This window comes from Alligator sinensis, unplaced genomic scaffold (assembly GCF_000455745.1).
Source record: "Alligator sinensis unplaced genomic scaffold, ASM45574v1 scaffold253_1, whole genome shotgun sequence".
In the NCBI taxonomy this organism is placed as follows: domain Eukaryota; kingdom Metazoa; phylum Chordata; order Crocodylia; family Alligatoridae; genus Alligator; species Alligator sinensis.
In genome coordinates, this window is record NW_005842147.1 from 260,857 (window position 1) to 283,075 (window position 22,219).

At 43.8% G+C, this 22,219-nt stretch overlaps 1 protein-coding gene across 1 annotated transcript in view; it reads left to right on the plus strand.

The window, feature by feature from the left end:
• The window catches only part of SMIM13 (small integral membrane protein 13), a 25,731-nt gene extending 9,058 nt beyond the window's left edge, over positions 1–16,673 (plus strand). Inside the window, exons 3-5 of the mRNA XM_025206218.1 lie at positions 9,733–9,766; positions 10,803–10,881; positions 12,970–16,673. Coding sequence (XP_025062003.1) covers positions 9,733–9,766; positions 10,803–10,881; positions 12,970–13,163 — 307 coding nt within the window. The 3' untranslated portion in view covers positions 13,164–16,673. The remainder of the gene's footprint in view (positions 1–9,732; positions 9,767–10,802; positions 10,882–12,969) is intronic.
• Positions 16,674–22,219: the final 5,546 nt, after the last annotated feature.

Here is a 22,219-nt window from a genome sequence, read left to right on the forward strand (position 1 = left end):
GGGGGGGGCTTCAGTCCCTCCAGGGACTGTCAGGATCAGGGCTCCACACCCTCCGCCTGCACCATGTCCAGATCCGGGTTGGGCTGTGCATCCCCCCCTCCCTGCAGCTGGATTGGACCCCTACTGCATCAGCCCTGCGTACTGGGTCAAGCCCACTGTCCTGCAGATAGACCTTACCGCCCTTTTGGTCCATGGTGTGGAAAGATTGGGTACCGCTAGTCTATAGGGTGCAAATCTGCCCTACTTTCTATAGTACCCAGCGGGAGCCTAATGGTTTCCTTCCTCCCCTTGAAGGGTAGAGTGTCTCTCATCCCCACCCCTCGTCTCACTTGTACAGTCAGTGCAGGCCACAGGCCTTTTAAGTTTTTTCCATCAGTATGTTGCTCTGAGCATGATGCTACTGTTTGCGTCACAGCTGCTGAGCACGCCGCTGACACCCGTCCCGAAGCCAGTCCTTGAAAAACTTTTCTTGGTAAACTCCTTCCAGCCTGAGCATTCCCCTGTAGATGTTACCCAGGGTTGTCTCCCCTGTAGCTAGTTCCTTGTCCACCTTTGCTCTTGTACTAATTCCCATTTTTCTCCAGCTTGACTAATAGTATTCCCTGTGGCACGTTGATTGCTATGGAAAAATATTTAACACAATAAAACCATATAGGATGCGGAGCTGGTGAAGTTAAAGAATAATGTTGACGAAGAGCAATGCCTATAAGCTGCCTAGGAGGGGGTCTGACATTAGAACACAGTTCCAGCTGCCTCAGGCCTTGCACTAGGACTCACTGGGGCCAAAAAACCTAATGGGCTTTGAAGCTGATCTTGATCAGCTGGTTCATCTGTGCCACGGTGAACTGTATGTTGTGAACCTTGGTTGCATGATAAGAACTGTCAGATTTTTGCCACTTTTCTGAAGTGAAGAGAGGAAAAAAATCCAGTATAGTTAAAATGGGCAAGAATTAGTCATTTATAAAACATTGTGTTCGGCGTGCAAAGACTGTGTATTTAGATATTCATGCCTATAATGGGACATCTGCATTCCTATTTAAATAGTAATCCCCTGAAGAGGTGGTCTGGTTCTTAAGAACTGCTGGGCATCCACAATTGCCAGATTCGTCAATGGGAGCTGATGACTTTGAACAGGAGGGATGCCTGACTTGCTGCTGACAAACATTCTATTTGTAAACTGAGCACATCTGACATAGAAACCATTGAGAGGTTCTAAAATTGGCCATTTTTCAGTCACTTCTGAAAGTAGGATTGTTCCTCAAGTAACTTGCTTTTGTTTCTTCTTTCCAGTTCTTACCCTCACTTCCTCTCTTGGATTTCGTAATTATGATAGCCCCTTTTCTTTTTTCTTTTTTTCCTTTTTTCTTTCCTCCTATGTTAGTCTTTTTTGTGGTCCCTGGCTAAAGAGCTAATCAAGGTAGCTGTCAGTCTGAACATATTGCCTTGCATCCCAGAAAAGCCATCCCCTTTTCACGGGTTTGGAGCTGAGACTCCTTCAGTACAGTGTAGACTTTTCTTCATGTGGAGATACTATCGGGGGAGTGTCTCTCCCTGTACTCTGTGTAGTGTTTCTCAACCCATGGGTTGTGAGAATACATAAAATGGTCACGAACAAACTTAAAAAATGGATTCTCCTTTAAAGGAGAAAAACACGGGAGACCGTGGCTTTTCTCTTGCAGGCTGGCAGAGTTCCAGTGTTCAAAGGAATGCTTGGAGCCTCCCTGATTTTTCTCCCCCCTCTCCCCCGGACACGGGTGGGGCCTGGGGGTGGGAGGCAGTGGGTCAGGAGTGAGGGGCACTAGCTCAGGACTGGCTGTTGCTGTTTACAAATGGGTCCTGGTACGAAAAAGGTTGAGAATCACTGCTCTAGAGCCCTGTCTGGCTAGGCTCTCGAATGAAGAGCAGAGCACTTTGTGGGATGCAGCATATCTCTCTCCAGTGAGTAAGGGGCAAAGCTGGATTGTCTTGCTGAATGAAAAGCAGTCGGTATTCCTGAGGGAGCTGTATAGATGCACACTCTAGTAATTCTACAACTAATGTAAAGACCAGCCTGGATCTTGAATAGCAGCCATTTTAATATGTATAGTGCCTCTCCACATCTCTCTCTCCTGTTTTCAGACATGTTTAATTTAATGTCCTTCAACTTCTTTCTAAGCCTGTTTTCTTATACTTCACTACTGTGGCACTTGTTTCCTGCCTTTTCTCAGTGGTAGTAAAAAGCTGTGACATGTCAAGACCTGCCATGATGGATTCTAATGCTTTGATTATTGTATTTCTGTGCCACATCAGACTAAATAAATATGGATTCATGATCAGGCAGCCTTGAATAAACACTATGTTGTTATAAAAGTGCTAAGACCACTACAGTGCTCATGCAAATTCAGAGAACTACAGTTAGGATATAATATCAGCCAGACTGAACCCAGATGCTTGCATATACTTGCTTGTATTGAGATAACTTATGACTGCAGAGGGATACAATTTTAAGTATAGAAAAGTGCTGAAAATCTCTTCTGCTCTTATGAAATTTTGAGTAAGGGGGTGTGGTTTTTCATGGATTTAGTCTCAATGGCTAGGGACAGAAGTTAAACACAAATTGGTTTGAGTGATCAGAAACTGGTTTAAATCTGTAACAAAACATAAGTTCAGTGCACATAAACCAGTTTCAGAATGGCCAAAACTGGTTAAGGTAAACTTGGTTGAATGTAGTATCAGGCTTAACTGATTTGGGTTAAATTGGTTTATGGAACTTCCTAGACCCCTTCCTGGTTTAAGTTAAACCAGAGTCCCCCAGCATCCCAGCATGCTCTGCAGCCTTGGGCTGGGCTGTGCTCTCTGCTCCAGAGAGCAGGGCTGGGCCCTCCTCTCCGCTCCTTAGCCTGAGTGGGGATGGGGGCATTGCCACATGGCAGCCTGCCATGGCCCCCTTAGGCAAGGGGGCCAGGGAGGGGGTTTATTTCCCCCTCTCTCCAGGGGACCATAGCCGGGCTCTGCCTGGCCTATGTGTAGCAGCCCTTGTCTGGCGTTACCCTCCCCACCCAACTGCTTGAGTGGAAGCAGGGGGGCATGGCCAGTCCCATCCACAGCCTCAAGTGAACAGAGATGGAGGGTGTTTAAACCCCGCCCCCTGGTCCCACCAGCAGGAAGCTAGCCTGGGGCAGATCCAGCTGAGCATGCAGCTGGGGGAGCAGCTCTTGCCTGGTGGCCCCTTCTACTTGCTGGAGAGCGGAGCCTGGGCCAGCCCCGGTCCCGGCAGTAGCACACATGGAATAGGCTGACCCCCTTCAGTCCCGAGCCCTATTACCTTTGGCTGCTGGGTGCTGAGCTGGGCACGCCGTGCTCACAGTTCCCCTACCCAGTTGCAGCGACGCAGAACAGCCCCTGTGGCTTCCCTGCCAGCACTGCCATAAAGGGGGCCCACCCTGGCCATACTGGTAGGCACTGCCTGTGCCACCAAACTGCGGTCAGCTGCCAGGTGGGCAGACGGTGGCGGTGAAGTCATAGGGGTAGCGCCCCACACCTGTTACACAGGGCTGTGTTGTGCCTACGGCTTCCCCGCTGCCACTGCCTATGGCATGGCAATACTCCGGCCTGGCATGGCCCCTAAGGCAAAGGGGATAGGGAGGGGGTTTATTCCCCCTCTGTCCTCTCTCCCACCGGGGGCCACAGCCAGGGTCTGTCAGCCCCAGCTGCCACCTTCGCCGCTCACACCTAGCCAGGGAGATCCCGGCTGGGGTTGTTTGCGGGGAGAGAGGATGGAGGGGGGAATAAACCCCCTCCCTGTCCCCTTCACCTCAGGGGGCCATGCCACCTTGTGTCTGGCCACACCCCCACCCCTACTGCTGGACCTGTGAGGGAGGGGAATGGTGTCCTGGGATGTGCAAGCCTCTTCTTCATTGGGGAGCTATGCTGCAGGCAGGAGCGGGGAGCAGAGCTGCTGTAGCCTGTTCAGGGGAGGCGATGGTGGTGGGGCTCAGAGGGGTGGTTATGGGGGCTAAGCTGAATTTGGGGTGGCTGGAGGGATAGGGAGGGGTTTATTCCACCCTCTCCCCCAGGGGGACCGTAGCTGGGGTTTGCCTGGCTGGGTGCGAATGGCAGAGGCAGCGGCCGGGGCTAGCAGACCGTGACTGCAGATCCCTGGTGGGAGAGGACAGAGGGGGAAATAAACCCCTTCCCTCCTCCCTTTGCCTTAGGGGGCCACGCCGTTGCCTGCCCCCCCCCCCCCAACTTCTAGCCTGAGCCACTGCAGATATGTGCCTGCATTTCCGGAATCAAAAGCGCATCTCCTTTCACTTGCAAATCAGTTCTATCCGCTCAGGTTAAACTAACCTACAAAGATTGAATCAATTCAGGCTCAGGCTTTTTAAATGTCTGTCCCTAGCCAAAAAGAGCCGATTTAAGAGACATTGCTGAGATGGAGGACTTCTGTGCACCATTTTTTTTTCAGAAGGCTAAAGTAAGTTGCAGGCAGGGGAATTCCTGAGCCTTGACTATTCAAGGAGCTTTCTTTAGTGTTTAGTGTTACATTTTGGTTGTTTCATCGCTCTGTTTAGCATTGAGCATCAAAATACATAGAAGATAACAAAGCCGACGTTCGTTTCTTTCTCTCTCTCCCCAACACTATCCTCAAGGAATAAAAAGAGAAAACTATATTTTCTTTGAAGTTGTTTTTTAAAAGCTTTTATAAATAGGAAATAAATACTCTTTGTATTTCCTTGTCCTTGTTCCTAAGATAGCCTTGTCTGTAATAGAGAAGTTTCATTGAGGGAAAACCAGTCTTAGAGGAGCTTTATAGAGTCAACCAATCTATATTTTATGACTCTGTTACTATAGTATCTGAGCACTTCATTTCCTCAGCATAGCTCTATAACAGGACACTGCTTTTTTTCCTATTTTACAGGTGGGAAATAGAGGCACAGGCCAAACTATAAGTGATTTGCCCAAGGTCCCATAAGAACTGTTGGGAAGAACAGGGAGTTTAATCCTGTTCTCTTGAGTCAGAGATCAGTATTCTTACCACTATAATTATATTTTTAATTGCATAAATTAAACTGAACAGTATTTTGCTTTGGTAATTTATGGGTGGGGCTTGGCAGTGTATGTCCCCTCCCTTTCTCCCTTCTCCCTTCCTACAGTTTGTTTCCTATGCATAAAGATGTACAGATATCACTTTCAGCCCTTTGAAATGAGAATATTCTGTAACACTGCAGATGTTTAGAAAAGGGGAATTGGAGAAGAACAGTTACTGTAAAGTGCCAAATGTAGGAGTTGCTACTCTGAATGTAAATCATGTTGACTAAGCATTGCAATCGGTAGTTTTAAATTACAGTCACAGTTAGATTAGACTTGACCTTTTTTTAAAGAAAGCCCTTTCAGAAATGTAGCTTTTTTTCTCCAGGCACTATAATTGCACTGAAGTATTATGGGGTTGCGGTTGATCATTTGCAGGCCAGGCTGTTTTTCACCCAGTATTAGAAAGACATGAGTTAATGATTTTTTTCTTCTATTTAATAAAAAGAGTTGACTGAATCTTTTTGCTAAACTTCATACTTAATATAACGATCAACATTTTCAGTCAGCGTGAATCATCTTTTCACTATTAAATAGCAGATTGCAATGCAAACAGTACTAGCATGCTGCTGCTGCTGATCTGCTTTGTTGATAGAGCCATGTGAAATCACTTGCATGATTTTCCACAGTGTGTGTATGTAAGTCTTTTTGGGTGCTCTGAGTGGAACGCTGGAGTAGATAGATGGTTCATTTTTTCTTTCCAGATGTTATAGATTTTTTTTTTTCTATTTTATTTTGGCACATCACTGGTGAATATCATCCTAATATCTGAGTGCTATATAGACATCAGTTAACTTTAGTATTATAACTGTTCAGAATTTAGCCTTGGAATATTTATGAGGTAGGGATATGGTACCCAAATGTAAAGATCAAAAAGGGTACAAAGGTTAAATTACTTTCTCAATAGGGGTGCACCGATAAAGATTTTCTTTGCTGTTAACCAATAGCTGATTATTAACCAGCCGTATTGGCTGATAGTGACCCAATAGCTAATTTACAGAAAGGCAGCTCAGCAGCTTGGAGAGCAGCATCCTGCTGGTAAGTCTATGGGGGGAAGGGGCATGGGGGTGCAGATCAAGACCCACATGGTGAGGTAGGGAGTGGGGCAGAGGTGTTGGCGCTACCCAGCCAGGGCGGTAAATGGGACCGTGGGGGGTGGGATGGAGCCACGGGCAGCTCGTCCAGGGGGCAAGGAGGGGGTGGCTTTCCATCGCTGCATGCACACTGCCTCTTCCCAGTTGGGGGCTGCGCTGGTACTGGGCTCAGGGCAGTCTCGGCTGCGCGGGGCAGGTGGCAGCGGTGCTGGGAGGGAAGGCTGCAGGGAACTTTGGGCTGGTCATAACCCCCACCAAGCTCCTCTGAGTGGCACCCCTGCCTGGGGCACTCTGTTCTGCTGCCTTTCCCTCGGGAGCCCTGTACTGTGAGGCAGACAGGGTGCATGGCCGGCGCAGGGTCCCGAGTAAAAGGCAGTGAGTGGACTGCCACAATCAGTGGTTGTGCTTGGGGGGTTATGACCACCCCAAAATTCCCAGTAGCCCCCTTGTAGTCACCCCTCTCAGCACTGCTGCCATCCACCTCACGCAGCTGAGCCTGTCCTGGCCCAGCTCCCTGGAAAGAGGCTGGTGCAGTCCCTGGCCTGAGCCCACAGCAGGCAGCCTGCCTCTGTGCTGCACACAGATCTGGGGGGGCACATGCCCCCCATGCCTCCCTCGGGAGTGCATGTAGCAGTGGGGAGCTGCCCACCCCTGTGCGCCCCCTGGACAAGCTGCCTGTGGCTTGGTCTTGCTCCCTGCCTTGTGGTCCCATTCACCACACTGGCTGGACAGTGCCTGCCCTAACCTCTGCCCTTGTCCTTGTCCCACTTACTCCCTCACCGTGGGGGCCTCCACGTCCCTTCACTGGACACTGCTCTCCAAGCAGCCGAGCTGCATTCCTAGCTGTGTGCATGTGTGAGGCTGTGTGCATGCGCATAGCGTTTATTGGTGACGTTATCGGCTACATTGGCCAAAAAAAGCCAATAGTCAATAATGTTAATTTTCCTTTTATCAATGCCAATTCGATATGTGACTAATATATTGGTGCACCTCTATTTCTCAAGATCACAAACAGTTTTGTAGAGCCAGGGATAGAATCTGTCTTGTGTTTTTAATCAGAAGATCATCCTTCTCTTGTTGACTGTGTGGATAAATTTGAGAGAGAGATTCATCCTTCTCTGGTACTTCAGAGCTTCATACTTGGCTTTTGCAAGTCTCTGTATCTAATGGTAGAAAAAAGAATTGTACCAATCACCAGTGCTTGCTTGCTTTTTTTTTTTTTTGTCTGAACCACAAGCCTGTTTTTGAAAGAAAAGAGCAAATAGCTCAATATTGGGAATCCTCCCCATTTAGTTTTGCCAGAGAAGAAGAGAAAAGGTGTCATCAGAATTTCTCTCTTCCTTTTCAAAAGTCTTAATATGGATGTGGGAAAGAGCAAGAAAGATGCATCTTAAATGTAATCACAACCAACTTTTCATTCCATCCAGAAAGAGCACACACCAACTGCTGAAACTTCCTTAGCCTGACAAAGGGTTTTTGAACCCGAAAGCTTGCTTAATAACTTTTCTCCAACTATTTGGGTTGGTCTAATAAAAGATATCCAGTTCACCCAAGGAACCTTGTCTGCCTATTGCAACCAACAAACATTTTATCACGCAATTAGGTGGTGTGTTTGTGAACCATTACATGTTTGGGTTGCTGTGACTTGCAGTCATATCTGCAAATGTTTATGTTGTGATTAATTGTATATGTATTTTAGGGATATAAATATTGTTTTAAAAATTATCCGTTTAACCTTTAATTGTATCGGTTCAACAGTTAACTGATAGCACATGCGTAGTTTACTGACCTCGCCCTGACTCCTTATGTCTTTACTGTGTGTCAGGCACTGCACAGTCTCCAGGTCGCTGGTTGGGAGTCATGGGCAGGCTTGGCTGCGCCACTAGGGGGTGCAGCCCAGCCTAGGAACCATGGCATCCCCTTGCCCCCACAGGCAGAGGCTGGGGCTGCAGATGGAGCCAGCGCTGCGGACCTCTCTTGTGCCCGAATTCTGCCACCCCAGGGAGGGAGGAAGATGCCAGGCCTCCCCCCAAAGGAGTCAGTTGGGACCTTCCTGCCACAACAGCAAGGGGCCCAGGCAGGGTGACAGGCTCCCTGTACCTCCCACTACACGTGCCACTGCAGCCTGGAACTTGAATGGCTCCTCCGCGCTGCTGGGCTGGGCCCTCCCCAGCTCGCCCTGGGGGAAGAGGGGTCTGGTCCCAGTTGTGCAGGGCCTGGCCCGGCCCTGAGGTGGGGCTGAGCGTGTGGTTGGCTTGGTCCAAGGAGGTGTCATGGCAGCTGCCCAGTGTGCGGTGAGTGCAGCCCCAGGATGTTCTTGAGGGGCAGCAGTGCAGCAGCTCCAGCCTGGGAGGCCACTGTTGCAGCCCTAATGCTCCCCCTGGGATCCCTGCTGTGCCACCCTGCTATGCCACCACCTCACAGGAACACCTTCAGGCTGTGTTCATGATGCAAGGTGGTGGCAGTGACCCCTGAGACCCAGCACTGCCTGCTTCAGCTGCTGAGATGCCTCCTCAGGCTGAGCCAGCTGGGCCAGACCCTGTGTGGCCTCAGCACCATGGGTGGAAGGGGGAATGACACAGTACGCCTAACAGAGGCCAGCAAGCTGGGGAAGGCTCAATCTGGCAGCGTGGAGGAGCTTTCTAGGTCTGGGGTCACTACAGCAGGAGGCACAGGGAGCCTGCCTGTCGCCCTTTGCCCTGCTGTAGTGGGAAGGCCCCAACAGAGCCTGGGGGAGGTGGGGGCAGGCTGGCTGGCTGGCACCTCCTTCCTTCCCTTTCCATGGTAGCAGGGGATCTGGGCACAGGAGAGGTCTGTAGCCCCAGCCCTATCCATAGCCCTAGCCCTTGTCCCTGCCCGTGGCGGTGAGGGGAAACTGCAGCTCCACAGTTGGGTAGTGCTTCCTAGTGGCTCATTCGCACTCACTCCCCCTGTCCCTGTGCTCACTCTGCCAGTAGCCTGATGCCCGCACAATGTCGGGCTCACAGTGAAGATATGAAGGGCCAGGGCCAGGGCTGTTCCTGTTGGAGGCTGCTAAATGGTAAGCAGTAAACGGTACAAATATAATGGTCATTTAACCATTTACATCCGTATTGTGTATATATAACTCACTTGACTAAGAAAAAGTATACAGTACTATCTATCCAATGTAAGTTGTCTCACGAAGTAATAACTGCTGTCAAACTTTGGATAGGCTGAAGAAACATAGATGGTCAGTCTCTTTATATGTAGCCCACACTATAACATAATATAATTTTGGAATTTGCAGTTGTTATACAGTCTGGACAATGTCTAATGATATCATTTAGTGATTTTTAATAACCTCCAGTATCAGTAGTTTTTGATGAGCATTATTATCTGACCTATAAATACCAAAGTAACTTGAATCTGTCACCAAATTGCCATTGTATCCTCAAGGCAGAGTTGGACTGAGACCAGCACTTAGTGAGAAATTTGAAAATGCTAAGTCAATCTGTCAACACTTTTTCTTTTTGTTTCTTTTTTTCTTTCCTTTCATTCTCCAAAGTTAATTGCTGTAATTCTTTACTTGATTATGTTGTTTTTGTAGGTCAGCTTTTGTCATAAGGGAGCTCAGCACTTTTGTAATTCTCCTGTATTTTAGGAGAGACACCTTCAACTTGAAAACAACTCTACTATCATTTTTACTAGCTATTGTTTCATGTAATTGTCTTAAATAAGAGCTTGCATTATGTCTGAAAGATGCTAGGGAAAAAAGTCTTTCCGCTTTGAGTAGTTTTATGGAGGCAACTTCCCCAGTACATAGGCAGTTTTTACAAGTGGTAGAGAAACTTCAACATTTGGCAGGGACACTGAGAAATAGGTGTCAAACTGGAAACTTAAAATATTACATATTAAAATATAAATATATTTATATGACCAGGTTCAGGTTGAATGCGACTGAGCATTTTTAAATCAGCTCCCCGTGAAGCTTATGTGTTTACAAAGGACTGCACTATGTACTTGGCTTCTCTCTCTATCTTGGTTTCATAGTTAAGGTCAAGTTGGTTGGTATCTACTTTGTCCAAATTTGTATCTTTAAACTAGAGAGTTTTGAAGAAATAATCTTTCTTTGTGGTAATATTTAGAAATGACAGACTATTAACTCAAGCTATTTGAAGAAATATTTGTCCTTAACTCTCAATGCATCTGTAAGTGAACTGAAAATATTTTTAATGGTTGTTTTATATAACAAGTGGCTCCATCTGCAGTTACAAGAGGGGTGTTGGATGCTTTATGGACTCTAATGGAGGTTCCCTCTTATCTTGTAATTTGAGTTATTAAATGCATTCCATTTACTGCTTAAATGAATTAGTATAAAGTTCCTTGTATCTTTTTGTGGTAGAGATTAAATACTTTCATTTCTCTTTGTTCTGTGGTGTCCCTTAGGAGAAACATTTATATGACCATAGAAAAGTAGGGCTAGAAGGAACCTCAGCAGATCATCTGGTTCAGCTCTCTGCTCAAGGCAGGATCATCTCTGATTAAACCAGCCCAGCCAAGTGTCTGTCCAGCCTGCTCTCAAAAGTTTTGAGGGATGGAGATTCCACAACTTCTCTAGGTGCCTGTTCTAGTCAGAAAGTTTCTCCTCATCTTCAACCTAAAATTTGTTTGCTGCAGTTTGAGGCCATTGCTTCTACTCCTGTCCCTTACGGCCTCAGAAAAGTCCATCTCTGTCCTCTCTGTAATCATCCCTCAGGTACTTGAAGTCTGTTATCAATCCCCCCTCAGTCTTCACTTCTCCAGAATAAATAATCCTAGCTCTTTCAGCCTTTCCTCAAGTCATGCTTTCCAGGCCTCTAATCATTTTCTTTGCTCTCTGTTGGACTCTCCAGTCTGTCCACATTCCCCCTTGAAGTGTGGGACCCACAACTGGACATGGTACTCCAGATGAACACTCACCAGGGCTGAATGGAGCAAAAAGAATTGCTTCCCGTAGTTGTGTCCAGATGAGTGTGGCCATGCAGTATGTGGCCCTGCAGCTGCATCTGCAGGGCCACATACCTCACATTCAGGTGGTGCTGTGAGGTAGCAGCATGGGGGTGGGCAAAAAAGCCTGCACAAAGGGATATCCTGGTGTCAAAAAAACTTGCCCCCCCCAAAATGGGGCAGGCTTTGTGGGGACAGTGCATGCTGCCCAAAACCAGAGCCTGGCTGGCCAGAGCCACATTCCAGCTGCCAGCCAGACTCTGAGCATCAGGATCACCACTGCTGCAGCCCCAGGAGGCCCTCAGGACCCCAGTTAAGGCTGCTGGGGCCAGTCCAGTGCTGGCCTCAGCCTCCCCTATCCCACCCAGGGTAACTTGCCATGTGCCAGAGTGTGCATGGCACAGGCATTCATCCGGGGACAAGTAGCAGTAGCACAAGGTGTCCTGCTGCCAGTTGTCCCCAGGGAAACAAATGTCCACGCTCTTGTGGTCGTGGCCCTTGATTTGCAAGTGGAGCAACTTAGTTATGCTGTTAATACAACCTAGTATGCTGTTGATCTTTTTGGCAACAAGAACACTTACTGTTGGCTCATATTCAGTTTATGGTCTACTGTAATCCCAGGTCCTTCTCTGCCTGGATCAATTTCTTTTAAGGTCCTTTTGTGAAAATGATGAGCATCTTGTGGATTTGTTCCTTCATGTAGGCTTGAATGAAATCTAGTAAAATACACAATTTAAAAAAAACAGAATATCATGGAGAGTCTGTTTTTAAGGCAAGTTTTTCTGTGTTTTTCTAAGACATCAACACAATAATCCAATATTTGAGATTCGTTGGAGTTCAGCAACCCCTCATTTCTATCCAGAAATGAGAGAGAAATATTTGACACATATGTTAAGGATGAGAACAGAACTCTTAACAATATGGCAGACATACCTTTGTCACCTAGAGGAACACACAAAAGATGCTAACTGAAAGATCCCTCTAAAGGCTGGGAGAGAACTTATGGGACTTAATATGTGCAAAGGCTGTCTGAAAGTAGACAGCCAGGGTAAAGCCTGTTTATGCCCTCAATGACGGCTGTCTGCTTTGGGAAAGATTCAGATTCAAATGTGGAAATAAAGTGAACTTTGTTATACAACCACTGGCTCCCACATGAGAGAATTTTCTCGTTTTCCTTGATGGCTTTTACAGAATTCTATATGTTTAAAGAAAATCTGTTGTTCTCCAATGACACCTGCATAACTGGGCAGGGCTGGTTCTGTTAGCTCTGGGTAAAGAGGACTTTTAATTAAATTCATAGAGGTGCTATGACTAAGGTTTGTGATCAGCTAGATTTGCCCAGTTTCCAACAGGAACTGAAGTGTTAGTCATTGTCTTTAAGCAAGGCAGACTAATACATATTAAAAATAACATTTGTATGTTGCATGTGAAGTCATAACTACTTTCTTCACAAGAATGTCGTAAGTTTATAAGTAGCATTCCCATTTTACATGTGGGGAAACAACACTGCTGAAGTCACGATTTGCTGCCTTTTAATTGGAAGAGGACAAAATCAAGTTTGAAAAAGGACATAAGCTGCTTGTGAATGTGCAAAGGTGTTACTTAACCAAGATTACATTTCAGCAAATTTAAGAAGATCAAACTAAAATGTTTTTAAATAAGAGGTTTAACAGCAGAATCGACCTAATAATAATAATAATAGGCCTTTTAAAAATTTTGGGGAGGCAGGAACCCTTTTTAGGGCAACTAAGCAGTAGACTGATGGGCTACTGACTAAATTTTGAAAATACAAATATAGGTAGGAAAATAGGGATTCACATGAAATAAATGAGTAATGTGCCTTTTTTGTCTCCTATAGGTTGGTATGTTGTCTGGCAACTGTTTTTGTCTAAGTTCAAGTTCCTGAGAGAGTTGATAGGAGATACAGGATCTCAGGAGGGAGATAATGAGCCTTCAGAGTCTGAAGCTGAACAGGAGACTCCATCTACTCCACAGAGAGGTAGACAGAAGTTGCCACGGCAACGAAGAACACCTGCAGAAGAAGCAACTTAAAGCAGATCTCCTGAGACCTTACTTCATCAACTACAAATGGTTAAGCACCTCTGCACTGTATGATTCAGCAGTTCGGTTTTACTGAAAAAAAAATGAGAGGAAAAACAAATAGCTGTAAACCTTCACTTTTGGACATCAAGTATACACTACTTCAGTCAAGGTTCATGAAGGGCTTCAGCTATGAGCCTTATATGACTAGAGAAAAAGGAGGTAGGGAGAGAGAAGAAGTGAGCAGCTATAGCTCCAACCCCCACAAATGTATGCTACTTCCTGGTCTATAGGCTTAGCCTTTGTATTAGTCTGAACATAGTAAGCATTTCAGATTGGAAATGACTACTAACTTATTTTTCCTTTATGGCACTGCAGCTGCTTGTAGTGAAATCGAGTTTTATGTCCTTAGCTATATATAAATATATATTTTATTCAACCTGTAAATGCATGTAAACTTGAAAGATGTTTAAAGGATATCCTGCTTTGGAAAGTATTCTGAAGTGAGGTTTAGTAACTTTAAGTATAAATAAGAAATCAGTACTAGATGCACAAGATGATGTGGTGGTTTTAACGTTCTTCCTTAAGGAAAAAAAATTGAGTGACAAAGCCTGACTTCCTGGTTCTGATCTCTAGAAAGCAAAACAATCCTGATTTAGACCTCTGTCATCGTACCTGATCCGCTGTCTTCATTTTTACTGGGGATTGGTGTCTGAGATGAGAACTCATTGTTCAGTTTTCTGAAGTGACTTCCTTGCTCGTGTTCGAAGCACTTCCCTTTAAATGTGTTAATGGCAAGTATTGGATACCAGGCATTTTTTTTTCTAGAACCAGTTAATAAATTCTGACCAATTTGGTGGGCACCACTCTTAACACTTTATTAGTGTTATAGCGATATGTTTGGTACCTCGTGTTTGGTGCTGGTGCGATTGCTTGATGCCAGTGATTTAGCAGTTGCTCCCAATTATACAGTACCTGAATTCTTTTGGCACTATTCTTCAAATAGAATTAAACTCCTTATTGCAGGAATTTTGGTGACCAGTGCTTGAAGTGTATCTAATGGAGGAGAATGTGTGTGCTGTCTCTGATATTAGGGAGGGTAGAAAGTAAGCTTCCAACAAATCCGCATGGGGGACAGTTTTATCTGTCTTATAAAACTTGGATGCGTCTTGTCGATACAGTTCCAGAGGTGTCCTGTATTTAAAATTCTGTCCAGCAGGACTAAAGAAAATTGTCTTAAAACTTCATAGCAATTACAAGTTACAAACCCTTGATTTCAAGATTTGTGGACTGGCTCATGTGAACTTCAAGTAACAGCAGCAACATGTGGCTCTTTCTTTGAATAGACTTATGTCTGGGAAAAGAGTACTTTTACTGCCTTTATATCTTAAATTATCTGTGGATACTGTTTAAGAGCTAATGCAGGAGGATTTGGAAATGAGAGTATTCACTGAAGTACACTGCAAAGAGCTGCTATTTTTCCTGATGTGTCAGTATTAAAATCTAATGCCTGTCCTGACCCTTCCATAGAAGTTCTATATTCTGTCTTTGTTTACCAGCATGTATCTATAAGCATGCTCTATATTACAGGGTTACATGTTCAAGTATGGTTTCATTCACTTTGCACATATCTTCTATAAAATGTGGTTACATGTACTGATAGTTTTCCTACTCAGTGCTCCTCCCTGGTGAGCCTGGGAGAAGGAAATAAAATCTCTGTTGCAGTCAAACTAACCAGAAGAATTCAGGTTCCTTTTCCACTTGTTTTAAGTGTTTTCCTTACAGGACATACCCAAAACCAGTGTGTGTTTGGTGTACATACAAGTCATTCCAGGACACTAAACTTTCAACCAAGCAGTGCTAGCCAAATATTGGAGCACTTTTTTTTTTCCTGAAGATTTTAAGACATCTTGTTCTCAATTTTAATGTATTTTAGCCTTCAAAAGGACTGCAGTCTTGGTGTAGGGCATGAATACTTTATGTACATTTCAGTTGTTAGTGTGTATAGGATGTACACATACAAAGGCTGACATTTCCAGTCTCTCCCACTCATGGGTAACCCACATGGAGTCTTCAGTTTCAGACAATGTGAAGAAATGTGAAATTATAGCAATACAGATACCCAGCAAGGTAGCTCTCAAGACGTGAGATACAGGGACTTTGGAGCAAGTTAATCAGGGAAATCTGAACAAGTTTGAGTACTGACACTTTCTTTGATCAAGTATGCAATAAGATGGAAATGAAAATGAATGAATATAGAACTCTGTGAAGTTAGTTTGTCCTGAACTTCTAGCCAGCTACTCAGTTTCTATCTCTAGGCATCTGTTTTTATTTGTAGCCAGTCTGTCTTTTTTGTAAAAAGTAGCCAACACTATTTTACTAATGTTGCTGTGACCTAGCTGCCAATAACACTAAGTCTGCCTACCATATAACATTTGTGATCCATGACCATAAGGTTTATATTATGGGATTAATAAGAATTATGTCACTTGGTAATGAGGATGTTAAAGTATACATAGAGGAAAATTCTCCTTTTTTTTTTTTTTTCTTTTTTGCAGATGTCTCAAGTAGAAACTTCCATGTTTGGGGGTTTTACACAACAAGGCTGTATTTGTGGAAGTGTACATGTGAAAAGTTGTAAGTTATAGGTTTTGCCAGTCCAATAGAACTCATGTTTTTTTCTTAAATGCTTTTCTGGACAGTTTCACCAAATGTACGTCTAAAATATTCCTGTTTAACCTGAGCACTTACTTTTGAATTAATGAGTGCAAACTAATCTTTGGTAAGGCAAAAGTTTTAACTGACCAAGAGAATCTGTTTAGTGGGATATATTTTCTAAATACATGCCTTATTATTGCAGCCATTTTACTGAATGTACCTTGGGTTTTTCTTTGAGCTGATAATTTTTTTAAAAGAGATTCATATTGCTTTTATAGAAGGGGCTGTAATACGTTGATCAAGCAGCAGTTACCTGTTTTGTACACAAAACAGTTAGTTGGGAAAGGTTACTGCCATGGATTCTAGAGCAAGCACATAATGTCTGTTGGAAATAGATAAAATTATGGTTAACAGTTCAGGAGAAAAATGAGGACAGTTGCATCCCCACAGAATTTTGTTATGAAGATTGCATAATTTAGACCTGTTAAGGAGCTGATAATGTTTTTATCATGGTGATTTCATGTTTGCCGAAGAGGCTTATTCTATGCAGTTCACTCATGAAGCACTGCTGCTGTAGCTTTTTGCAGTAAATGCCATATACTGTGCCGCAATCGGTGAGCAACTTGCTGCTTAACATCAGGTTTAAACTGAACTAGACTTGTGTATGTTTCAACTTTTCAGGTTGTTTGAAATGACCAGGATAAAAAACAAAAACACATTCAATGTGGTCATTGCCTCTTCAGTGTTAACTGTTAAGATACTGTACTTAATGCTTTTGTGGTTTGTCTGTATTCATCATGTTAACTGTTCTTTTAAACTGACTGCACAGATAACTTAACAAAAAATAAAATAACTAGACTTGTGTGTGTGAACTCTGAGATTAATTTATTTATACATCTGGGAAAAGTGGAAATGCAGTTTGAGCACAAGAGGAAAAAAATAAAACATAGGTATAAAGGTCAGATTTTAACGATTGTAATAGATGCAAATGGCTTCAGTTGTGGGGGGGCAGCTACTTGGCAAGTATAACATTTATTCTTTTAAATGGTTATTGTTACAATATGTTCTACAGTTTGAGAGACAGAAGTGTTATTTTCTATAAGGTTGATTATCAGTAGTCACCTGCTAGCTTCAAAGTCAACCAGGTTTCACAGAGTGGAGTTTTTGTTCATTTTTTCATTTCGAAAATGGGGGGGTGGGATGAAGAGAGTATACCTTTGTGGCTAGAAGGCTAGAACTACAGGTTGGGAAACAGGGGAGGAGGGGCTCTCTGTCATGGACTTGATCTTTAATCTTAGGTCAATACACTTGACTGTGACCTCTCCACAAAATGGGCTAACCAGTCACATAGTGACGTTGCACTGAGGAAAGATGGCTTTGGCAGGGAGTTTCCATGCTTGAATTCTCATTTCCTCTGCAGTAAATAAGAGTTGAAAGTTGTGATGCAAGAAGAAACTTTCTGAGTGGATGACCATGAAATACCCATGCAGATTGTATTCATTTGTTATCTTTTCTTTGACACTGATGACCATGAAACATATGGAGAATCATTTTCAATTCCTAGCAAGATGAATGGAATGACTGCACTCCTTTCTAGGTGAGAGGTCTTACAAAGGGTAGTTTTGCTTCATAGCTCTTTTCTCTCAGGGCTACTCATACATGTAGTTCAGAAAGCCCCATCTTGTCTTCTGTCTGTCTGGTTCCGTGTACCATATTTCCTTACGTATAGCACACCCTTGAATAAGAAACATACCTTGTTTAGGAAAGGGAAACTGAAGAATAAAAGGTCTTTCTTTGTAGTAAGTAATTGAGTAGCACCAGCTAGGGAGCTGTTGTTCTGTTCCCTGTGGATTGTGCACAGGGTTACTATTTCTTTTGTCTGGCAAAAGCTGAAGTGGTAGAAAACTTCTGCTAATGTCTTTCCTTACTTGTAATTGCACCCCAATTTCCAGCACCTGGATTTTGGAAAAAAGTGTGCTTTGTGTGAGAGAAAATAATCAACAATCCAAATAAAATACGTGAGATGTTTCTTTGTCTTCCTTCCCCTCTCCTCATCCCTCTTTTCCAGCAGTTGCAACTGTGTCAAATTTGTTACTGTGGCTATAGAACCCATTCTACTTTATGGAATTATTTGCAAATCTAAGTTGTGATTAAAATTAAAAAAAAAAAAAAAAAAAAAGCTTTCATGCTATAACACTCAGGAGTTAAACGCTTCCAGTTCTAAACAGTAAACTGATGCTCTGTAGCCTACCTGAATTGTCAGGCAGCTTGCAACAATAACTAGAAGAGACTTGAAGTGTCCCTTGATTTCATTGCGTGATTAATTCTAAAACGTGGTTCTAAAAATTTAAGCAGAACTGATCTGCAACACATACCATATGTCCTGCAATCTTCTAAGATGGGGTGGCCACCTTGCAGCATGGGCATCATGCATGGCATGGCCACTTCTGCATAGCGTGTGGTGGATCAGGGAGGGAGTAGAGAGAGGTGATTGGGCATGGAGCACAAAGCAGAGCAGCAGATCAGGGCAGGGGAAAGGTTTTAGAGTGGCACTTAGGTTATGGGGTTTAGCTTGTGGCACCACTTTCAAAAAGGTTGGCCTCCACTGTTCTAAAACTTGCTAATCAATTAACAGGTAAAAGTGAAGGATAAGGAACCATCTCTAAGGATCAATATTGCGTGTAGGACTTCAATATTGCAAGAGCCTGCTGCACTTGTTGTTGCATGCCTAATTTGTACAAATAAGTATTTGCAAATATTGCTAGTACTAGTTTGGATTAAGGTTTAACAGTTCCCTGCCCTGCCCTGGGTCACTTGGCACAGTTTTTCAGTGGTAAATAATAATACAGTTGCAATATGTCTTTGTCTTCTCAGCATGGTGCCATGCTGTTCCTGGCACTAATACTGTAACTGTTCATGCTGTTCCATGCCATTGAATTCTTTAATATTTGGCATTTTTGCAGCTTCTGTATCTTAGAATGTAATATATGCAACCTTCAGGGTTTTTCTTGCTTACAACAGTTAGGCAATGCCTATGCCATTTAACCTGCAGAGATGCAGGCTGCTTTATGTTATTGCCATTTACTAAAATGGTCTCCATTTTTAAAAAAGCTTAAGCCATCTTTACTTGTAAAGTTCAAGGATCTGCAATGTAGTGGGCCAACTTGTTTTGGCAGGCATGCCACAAACTAGCCCTTGCACCTCCCCTAGTGTCACTCTGATCCACTTCTACTGATCTGCTGCTTTGCTTTCTGCTTCCTGCCCTATTCTGTTGCTTTGTTGCCTGTCCCCTCCCTGATCTGGTGTGTGCTACACACAGACACTGCCTGTGTCATTTTGGCATAAATGCCACAAACTGTCCACCCCTGCTCTAGTATTACGAGCACTGGAGACAATGCTGTGTATGTGGACTTAAATCCAAAACGAAGTGGTGAACAAAGACATACTTTATCATAACAAATTACCTTAGTTCAAACATCCCAAAGAAGTAATAAACTAAGGGGTATTGTTAAATATTAAAGCAAGGATTTGAGGATTGGTGGGCTTTGTCTACACTAGTGCAGGCATTTGTTTCCTTGGGGACAAGTAGCTGCGGCACACCTTGTGCCGCAGCTACTTGTCCTCAGGGAATGCCTGTGCCGCGTGTGCTCTGGCACGCAGCAGGTTACCCCAGGTGGGGAAGGGAAGGCTGAGGCCATCAGATGTGCTGGCCCCAGAAGCCTTACCTGGGATCCTGGGGACCTCCTAGGGCTATAGCCATGGCAGGAAGCCAGCCGGCAGCCAGGCTGTGGCTCTGGCTGGACAGGCTCCAGTTTTGCATGGTGTGTGCTGCCATCACCGTGCACCGCCCTGCTTTTTTCAGCATGAGTTTTGTTGACCCCAGGATCTCCCAGGGTCAAAAAAACACCCTATGCTGCAAAGTAGCAGCACAGGGAATGCCTGCATGTGTGGTGTGTGGCACATCTGCGCTTGTCTGGACATGGCCTTGGGTTCCATTTCCAATTCCTTTCTTTATACCATTCCTTACTTAGGCAAGCTGAGACGGTGAGTTTATCTGTAATATCAGTAGTATAATATCAGGAGTGGGCAAAATTTGGCCTGCCAGGCCATTTTATCTGGCCCATGGGGCCCCTAACAAATTTGAAGAATGAAAATTTCTGTCTCTGGCAACCTGTCATGCGGCCCTCAATGGCTTGCCAAAACTCAGTAAGTGGTCCTTTGCCTGAAATAATTGCCCTCCCCTATATTATATCCATTGCAGAACTATAAAACATGGTTAGATGTACTAATATGAGACACTGGATTAAGTATTAAACATTTGATGACTTGGTTTTGGTGTGATTAGCCTTTTCTAAAGGATTCAGTAATAACAAGGCAGACTTGGTTTTGTTTTTCACAGGCCCTGACTTCAGAAATAAAATATCTTTTAGTCAGTTTCCAGGGAAAATGTCATAATCACTAAAATAACTTATTTAGGAAACAACTTCAGAAGCGCCATTCAGAGGTTTCCGGTCATAGGTGCCCCTTTCGTATTTTATCTCAAAGAGCGTTTAGCTAAAGTATGCTGGGTTGTAGCCGTGTTGGTCTAAGGACATAGGCAGGCAAGGTTCTTTGCGTGATATCTTTTATTAGGCCAACTGAGTAGCTGGGGGGAAAAAAACTTTTTTCCCCAGCTACTCAGTTGGCCTAATAAAAGATAATATCATGCAAAGAACTTTGCCTGCTTGTAGCTAAAGTATATGTTTTGGTCTGCTCTTTTTGCCACAAGGTGGCATCTGGGTTCCAGACTTACATACAATGACTGATCTTTCAGTAAAAACCCACAAGCTTTGTGTGTGGAGACTGCATAAATACAAAAGTGGTTACTGCTGTTTTTAATAGGTACATGTCCTACTTTGATTTGGTTGGAAGTATGAAGCTGATACTTTGTAGGGGATCTGTTTTAGTCTGGCCTTTTCTTTTATGCCTTAGTCTGGGAGCTTTATGAAGTAATAAAATAGGTTAGGACATCTCACTAGGACTCCAGAGATGTGAGTTCAAGCTTTGCTGTAGGCTTCAAATTAATTTCTTAGTCCTAACATCTTAAAAAGCCACTAACGGGTGGCCAGCTTGTTAGGGGGAAGCACTTCTTACCTAGGTTTAAAATTAAGTTTTAAAAGAGCTCTTATCTTAATTCATCTGCAAATGGGCTGTTCAGCAAGAACTGGAGTTCAAGGCTGAAGAGCAAAAATTCTTTTGTGATCCCAGATTTTTGTACTCTAGCTGACTTATCAAAAAATCTTATTGAACAACATCGATTTTAAAAATATGTTTCTAATAGGTTCTACTCTAATATTCATATGCCTATTTTATCCCCTATTTAAGCTATATCTCATCCTAAACCAGATCTAACTGCCATAAAACCACTCCTGGGCTGTGTATACATGTGTTTGGGTGTGGGGAGGAGAACATTTTAATTAGAGCTGTTCCCAGACAGCCACTCTAATTAAAACAGCCCATTTTAGAATGGTCACAGGATGCTTTATCTAAAGCACATTTAATGAGGTTTAGTTAAAGCACCCCACGGCCATTTTGAAATGTGCAGGGGCTTAATACTTGTGAAGATGAGGTGAAGCTAGAGCGTTGTAATTAAAATGCAGAGCAGACTCGATTGATTGAGTATGCTCTGATGTGTTCTAATTAGAACACGAACTATAGGCACCCAAAGTGAACTTTAGCCTATTACTTTTGACCTGGCTTTCTCACACTTCCTAAAATAACTTTCGCGTATGACATTCTCTTGCTTGCTTATTTCCTTTGCTTATTGCTCTTTTACCCTAACTTCAGTCAAGTGGATGCAAAAAAATGCCACACCATATTGCCATTAAGCAGCTTAGGGCCCAGCTACAGTACTAGTCCATTTAAAAAGAAGCTTATGTTTAAAAAAATCCGTATTGCACATCTCTCTCAAATTCACTGCAAAGGCTTTTTCTGAAAAAAACTGCTAGGGGTTGATGGCACTTAACAGAGCTGTGCTTAGGTCCCCACCTGTGACTAACCTGCTGCTGTCCAGCGGGTAAAATAAAAGGTCAATCCCATTAAGGGGGGAGGTGTGCAAAAAAGTGGTAGATGGTATTTAGCATAGGTGCTGACTATAAAAATAACTGTTGCTTTGAAGAGCACTTGCTAGGTGGGGATGCTTTTGTGAGGTCTTGGGTAGAAGAAAGCATGGATTGAGAAAGCTGTAAGGTCTGCAATGTCATGTATATTCAGTGACTTAGACACAAGATTTTTGAGAGAGCCTCTTTGGCAGCATATTGCTAACTTAAACCAAGGGTCCTCAGCCTCATTAGACTCAAGGTATCCCTCTGAATGCATCAGTTCTTAGCTTGCACTTGTTGGGGTTTTTTGATTACAGAAAAATCATAGAC